Genomic DNA, 6849 nt, shown 5'->3' with positions numbered 1-6849 from the left:
AAGAAAGAAAAACAGCCAGTTGATATATTTTTATTGCATTGCATAGGATTAAGTGATAATGATTAATCAAAGGGAACAAATGTATGTACAAAAAGTGTGTGTGTGTGTGTGTGTGTGTGGGGGGGGCAGTGCTTAAACAAAGATTTACATGTTCTACGACTGTGCCTCATTTCTTATTTCTCTACCCAATTATCTCACAAGAGTACATTCTTTTAAAAAGTCTAGTAAAAAAATATTTTACAATCTTTAGTCACACTTTTTCATTTGTATTCATTCTGGTTTTTTTCTGCAATATAAAAAACATAGTACACTGTAAATTGGCAGATGGAGTTCCAAGCAGTGTCAGGGCAGAGCTTTTGTGTTGAAGGCAGCAGGTGAATCCCAAAAGTACTGAAAAATTCAGCACACGTCTTGCATCCTTATAAGTGATATTTCATTTGCTGATGCACAAAAACTTTCCTCGACAGATCTTAAACAGGTTCTCCTTCATTTAAAAAAAAAAAATATTGGAAGGGACAATTTTGCGCGCTGAATTTATTCAGTATTTTGATTTTATCTAGTCCACAGTTAAGACCAACTTCTTAGTCAGAGTGGATTTTAGCTGAGGCATCTGCTTGTGGCTATTGTAGAGACCTTTGCTGACTTGGTTATTCACACGTGTAAAGATAGTCAGCAAGTCCTCATTCCTGAAACAGAAAAACACAACACGCATTCAGTTTAATAGACATTCTCAGGATTAAAAAAAAAATAATGACAGAATGAAATTTGGGGTAAAATAATCAAGGTGTAAATCTTACTTTGGGCAACCTGACTCCAATGCACTGCAGAGGGCCTGAATGTAGATGGACCCAGTCATGGTATTACGGAATGACTTGAATTCCTCCACTGTTGACATGCCTATCAACACATCTGCCTCGGCAGCAACAGACAGTTTCCTAACCAGTGGGTTGTGAGCGTCTTCCTCAAACAGTTGCTGGTCCATTTGCTGGTTAGGTCCATCCTCTAGCAAATGACCTGTTTGGTACTTAGTACCCTGGCACGCCTGGATGAAAAATAGCTTGGGCTTGCCGATCAGTGTAAGACAGCGGGTGAAAGGCTTGTAGAGATCTTTGATGGACACTTTTTCCCCATCCACACCAACGACTTCGCCCTCCAGCCCATGGGAGAGAACGCAGACGACAATAGCATCATAAGCCGAATGGTCCATCGTGGCATATTCATGCACCACTGCCTTCATGTCACGACCAGACAGGTCTCTCTGTTCGTCCACCAAAAAATGCAGCCATTTAAATACTCCCCGCAGCTTCTCTGGAAGGAAAAGAGGAAAGGAATTCAAGGAAGGTACTTGTGCAGAACACTTAATTATAATGCAGCCTAGATATGACTAAGGGCGCATTCACACTAGACCCTATACTTACATACTTGGCAGACAGAACTTGAACCCTTTTTTGTCTACTGCATGCTAGCCAAGCTCCTTAGCCACAACACACCATCCATCAATCACTTGCCCCAACAACCAACACACAGGAAACAAAAGGAAGCACAAAAATCTGTTTCTGTTGCCGCTGCCAGTCCATGGCCACCACTAGATGTGCTGTCTCAGCAGTGCTAATATGACTAAATTCACAAGGGGAAAGCTCTCATCGTCGCAAAAAACAAATCCAGTGTTGGCCTGACACTGAAAGCGGACCAGAAACTGAACAAAAACCACACCTTCTGTGCCCTTCAACACAGTGTGAACCTCTGGCTGCACTACAACAAAGAGTGAGAAACAAATATAGTCTCTTGTGTAGCTGAGCGGACTCATCAATGTTTGTACTTAAGGTCTTACTTATCATGTTGTTAAACTATTTATTTTTCCAAGTTATTAAATTAGTTTTAGTTAAGATGGCGAACTCCTGCATGGCCAAAGTTTTCTGCAAGATAGCATATCTTTTCACCACATTTCTTTTCAATTTAATCCAGTTAAGAAAGTCTTACCAGCATCCTTCACTGTCCCCTCTCTTGTTCCATATTCATTAGTAGTAAATTTGTAGTTATTGATTATCAAACACCGCCCACGGGGACGCGAGACCATAGTATAGCTCTCTACATCTTCCTTCGGGTGAAACAGAAAACCAAATGAAAAAAACAAATCCCTGTTCACTCTTAGGAAAACTCCCCCACCGACTGTCCCACTGATTTATGTGTATGTTTGTATACGTATGTGTTTGTGTGAATGTGTGTGTGTGTGTGTGTGTTTGCACCTTAGTTACATCATTTATCACCGACCCTGCATCTGATACCACACTCAGACCACGGTTACCTTTTGGAGGAAATTAAGAAATGTTAATATGTGGACATATAATTGTCCAGAATCCTTTTAAACATTACAATATTTACTTTATACAGTTGTTCACCTTACCTAGAGATTAGCATGGTTTTATTTCAGCTAGCCTAATAGCTGGTTTGATTTGCATTGAGAGATGATCTTATGGAAAGTACCCTATGGCAATCTCTAGGTATGGTGAAGGGTATGTGATGATGTGGGGCTATTTTAATTCCAAAGGCCAAGGGAACTTTATCAGGATGCATAGTATCCTGGATCCATTAAATGACTGGTCTTTAAAAATAAAAATATACCTGCCTCTATGGGAATTTAACATAGGGGTGTGTATACTTATGCCCCATGTATTTTAAGGAAGAGCATTTATTTATGTACGATACAGTATTCATTCACAAAGAAAATCAGTGTCCTTAAAGGTTGGATTTTTCCTCTTTTTTCCAATTTCTAAAAGATTATTATTTTTCTTTTTAGTCAACTTTAGCATGGGTGTGTAAACTTATGAGTGCAACTGTATCACATCATGAACATCTAAAAACTGTTAATTTGTTAACTGTTAAGTGATACTGAGAGCCTATTGCCATTAAGCTGTCACTGTACTGAAAGGATTATATTGGGCCTATGCTGTATATATAAAACATTAATCAAAAAAACACTTGATTACTAAATCTGGAAATTGTGAATCCAGAGCCAGTTAAATTGAAACACCATTCCAAGTCCAGACAGTATCATATGTATTCTTCCAGTTAAATAACTGTACAAGTGACTATTTCAATTAGTTGAAATTGAAATATTGAGCTGAAATCTAATTGTTGTTTGCACCTTAAACAAATTTCAAACTACTTAAAGCAACACCGAAAAACAAAAATTCAAACTACTAAAAGCAACACCGAAAAACATGCCAGACAAAACATTTACCACAAACAGGCAAACTAAAGCACTAAAAAATGGTACACAAAGGACTTACAAGAAATGTCTTGATAGTTCTCTCCTCCACACATCTCAGCAATACTCGGGTGATCCTTCGAAGATACGAAACATAGTTGATCAATGACTCTACAGATACAGGAAGACTTAACCAACATGCTCATAGATGTATGCTTTAGAAAATAACTATAAAACTATCAAAATATAAAATAGATAGATAGATAGATACTTTATTGATCCCCAGGGGAAATTCAAGGTCTCAGCAGCATACATACAACACAAACACATTCTTTAACAGCAGAAAGAGTAATTAAAGTATATAATATAAAAACACAACTAAGCAGTAAGGACAGTAGAAGATAAAGAATAAAATATACTAAAATACAAATTACAAAAATACAAATTATACTAACACTTAATCTAAATCAATTCTAAAAACAGTATCCACATAGTGGTGATTAATAAATCAGAGGCGCTTGCAATGACTGAGGCAGGGACTGAGCCTGTGATTCTCTGTGCATAGTAAGGTATGGTAAGGTGCTCTAAGGTGCTCTGTGTGAATGAGTGTCATGGTGGTAGTGCAATGGTGATAGTGGTCATGGTGATAGTGCAAATGAGTAAGTCAACAGTGCAACAATGCAGAAATAAAGTAAAGTAAAGTCTATATATCTATATATTTAACTATTTAAGAAAATGTATAAGTGTGGCCACAGTTCGGCTGTGGCATGGAGGGGGGGGGTTAACAGTGAGGCATAAAGACAGTGGTACAAGTGGCTAGTGGACAGACAGTACCAAAACATGGAGGGGATGAAGAGGCAGACAGACTATGCAGAGAAGTCTATCTCTCCTCTTCCCTTGTGTGGCTAGGTAACAAGATATGGCTTATTGGTGCCATGAAACCATGGCTGCTTTGACACATTTATCAGCTACTACACATAAAGGCAACAAGTTCTCTACCATGGACTCTGAATGAGGACTGTTTCCCTGTTCATCCCACCTGCCACCACCTAAAGGAAGAAAGTAGAAGTCAGCATTGGGTAGATTACGACAACTGCAGACTGGCAAAGTTAAAAAAGAAATGTGAAGAGAGTGACCTTGAAGTGACCTTCACCTGCTTTAATTAGCCTGTACTTTTCCACCTTTCTAGCCAGATCTTTATCACACTCATTGAGGATCCGTTCCAGGTCCTCCACATTATCCTTAGTAAGCCGCTGCTGCTTCTCCATTTCAGTCAAAACATCAAAGATGGTCTGAAACGCAAGAAGAACCCACCTCTCAGTTCATAACGCTGGAACAACTGATACAGACACTGAGGATCGCTGCACAGATGCGGATTGTGTGAGGCTTCGGTTTTCAGACAATAAAAACACCTCCCCCATACACAATAACGACAAGATTCTGAAATAATCATACACATTGTTGGTGTCCTTATATAATTTTACAATCTATGATTATTTTATGAATTTCACCAATTCTAGGAGTTAAAGCTGCCAACAAAAACATAATGCCTTACTGAAAACCTGTACAGTCTGTACGGATAGGATCAATATAAGGTCAAGAAATGATAAAGGAGTCATAAGAAGTCATGTAGACTACATCTCCCATTAAGAAGCATACATAACCACAGGCTAGTGGGCTACTCACTGCGGAGGCCTCTAATTTCCCTCGGGGCAGATTCACCAGGAACTTGAAGGAATTCAGTTTTTCACTCGTCATATTATCAGCTATATCAAAAAGCATCTTCCTGTAAGATGGTGAAGCACACCAGAGTGTGATGAGCAACGAGCACATTTTTTGTGAGACCCATTTGAAAATGACCATAAAAGTTGGAAGCCATCACTGGCCATCCATCGCTAATTGATTCACCCCATAACTGTTAAACTCTGAATTACAGTTCAAAAAGGGCACATTCACATACATGATGGAACTAACCTGTAGGTGGACAGGCCACCATAAGAATCACTGCGCATTTGGAGTGACCTGCACACCTCCTGCTCAGTTGTCTTTACCATCTTCAGCAGATCATAGCGTTTGATGGTGTACAGCAGCTCTTTCAGGAACATCATGTCGTCTTCCATCTGACCTTTTTCGTTCAGGCGCATGAAGAGGTCACGGCCATCATTGACTTTCTCTAGTGGTTTCCTACCTAGGACATCACTGCAGAGGAACTTGAGGGAAGCCACCTCTACAGAGTCCAGTCTATCGTCAATGTCATACAGCAGCTGCAAGTTGTTCTCCTCCATGCTCCAAGCTGCAGGCCACAGATAGCGTTGCTGTGGGTTGCCATGGGTTTGGATTTATCAATCTTTCATTTTTTTATAAGCCTAACTTCAGTTTACACAATAATCTAAGTGTAATCAGTCCGTGACACCATTAAACAGCTGCAACATGACAAGAATACACTATTATACACTATATTACTAGTATTTCCATCAACCTACAGTTTCAATAGAGCTAATTACAGTTATTTTAACAAGGTATCTACGGGGACGGAAATGTAGACTTTAGTGTGGGCCTACAGCTCATCAATATAAACTTAACAAGGCAACCTAAACACACTCTCCACATGCTATTTAATACCAAGCAAATTTTAACATGCGGGTGAATAGACTGCTCACCCATACAACAACATTGCCAAAGTTCAGTAGTCCACAGACTGAAAGTCATGAGGAAATAGGCAAACTATTTGGTTTGATATAGTGAGCCAATCTATTTTCAATTTAATTTATGAAGATGTTTAACCATTATGCCTGTAAAGCTGCCATTTAGAAATAGGCCTACTGTCTGTCTACCCTAAACAACTTTCTTATCAACCCACTTCATCAACATTTGGACATTAATGCAAACAAATAAACCTGCTCTGTATGTAACACAATAATAATAATAATAATAATAATAATAATAAAATCAATAAATAAAAAAACATAGGCCTACTCTCAAAAGCACGTAGGCTAGTAGGCCTAACTTAAAGAAACATTTATGGGCATGTTGAGACTTTTTTAGGCTTCAACATTTTAAAACTAATCGAAACACATCCGCTATGACATTTGTCCTGAAAAGAAAATGAGATATGGAGAAGCCCAAAGCAAGATGGTATACTGGCTAACTAACGTTACGAACTATAGCATCGTCTTCGTAGGTAATTGAAGGTATAGGCCTACGAGATTGCGAACCACACTTACCCCTTTCGTTCACAAAACGACACACTTTTAGTATTGGATGTCGCCACCCAGGATACAGATTTCCGTCCGTTTATGTTTTAATACACTGTGATCAATGTAGGCCAATGTATAGCTACTTCAACCAACGTAGGTAAAGTCTTTCCAGAGAATGTCTAATAAACGGGCTCTGGTCTTTTCGTCTTTCTCTTTCAGTTTCTACTATGCGGAAGTAGTGACGTTTCTGTCGTGTATCTGATCTGCTGCCAAAGGTCAGAGACTATAGGCCTAACTGTGAATTTACCATAGACAGAACAAAACAAAAAAACACTTTTAACCAATACATATTACGAACATTCACCAAGCCATTTCACTGTAAACACAAGGTGTTATAAACTCATGATCTATCTTTTTTGTTAAGGCTTGTGTTTTGTAGGCTAT

The 6849-nt window shown here is 38.8% G+C and overlaps 1 protein-coding gene across 2 annotated transcripts; it reads right to left on the bottom strand.

Moving 5' to 3' along the window:
• Positions 1 to 137: 137 nt before the first annotated feature.
• Positions 138 to 6618, bottom strand: LOC125310702 (caspase-8-like). 2 transcript variants are annotated; one of them, XM_048268338.1, is made up of 10 exons: positions 6433 to 6618; positions 5183 to 5523; positions 4895 to 4994; positions 4362 to 4500; positions 4208 to 4257; positions 3291 to 3345; positions 2247 to 2305; positions 1981 to 2098; positions 798 to 1308; positions 138 to 686 (listed from the first exon to the last, which is right to left on the bottom strand). In XM_048268338.1, exons 2-10 carry the CDS (start codon positions 5491 to 5493, stop codon positions 557 to 559), a joined length of 1473 nt encoding a protein of 490 aa, XP_048124295.1. In that variant the 5' UTR covers positions 5494 to 5523; positions 6433 to 6618; the 3' UTR covers positions 138 to 556. The 2 variants fall into 2 exon arrangements, with proteins under 2 accessions (XP_048124295.1, XP_048124296.1); XM_048268339.1 differs by having other exon boundaries at positions 5183 to 5501.
• Positions 6619 to 6849: the final 231 nt, after the last annotated feature.

This window comes from Alosa alosa, chromosome 17 (genome assembly GCF_017589495.1).
Source record: "Alosa alosa isolate M-15738 ecotype Scorff River chromosome 17, AALO_Geno_1.1, whole genome shotgun sequence".
In the NCBI taxonomy this organism is placed as follows: domain Eukaryota; kingdom Metazoa; phylum Chordata; class Actinopteri; order Clupeiformes; family Clupeidae; genus Alosa; species Alosa alosa.
This window is presented reverse-complemented; position numbering and strand designations above follow the sequence as displayed.

Excerpts from the sequence above, each read along its gene's own strand:
- LOC125310702 (XM_048268338.1), bottom strand. The coding sequence starts at position 5,493 with ATGGAGGAGAACAACTTGCAGCTGCTGTATGACATTGACGATAGACTG. Across the intron at positions 4,995-5,182 it reads GGTGGCCTGTCCACCTACAG|GAAGATGCTTTTTGATATAG; the intron begins GTTAGTTCCATC and ends ACCATCTTACAG. Across the intron at positions 4,258-4,361 it reads GTACAGGCTAATTAAAGCAG|GTGGTGGCAGGTGGGATGAA; the intron begins GTGAAGGTCACT and ends TTCTTCCTTTAG.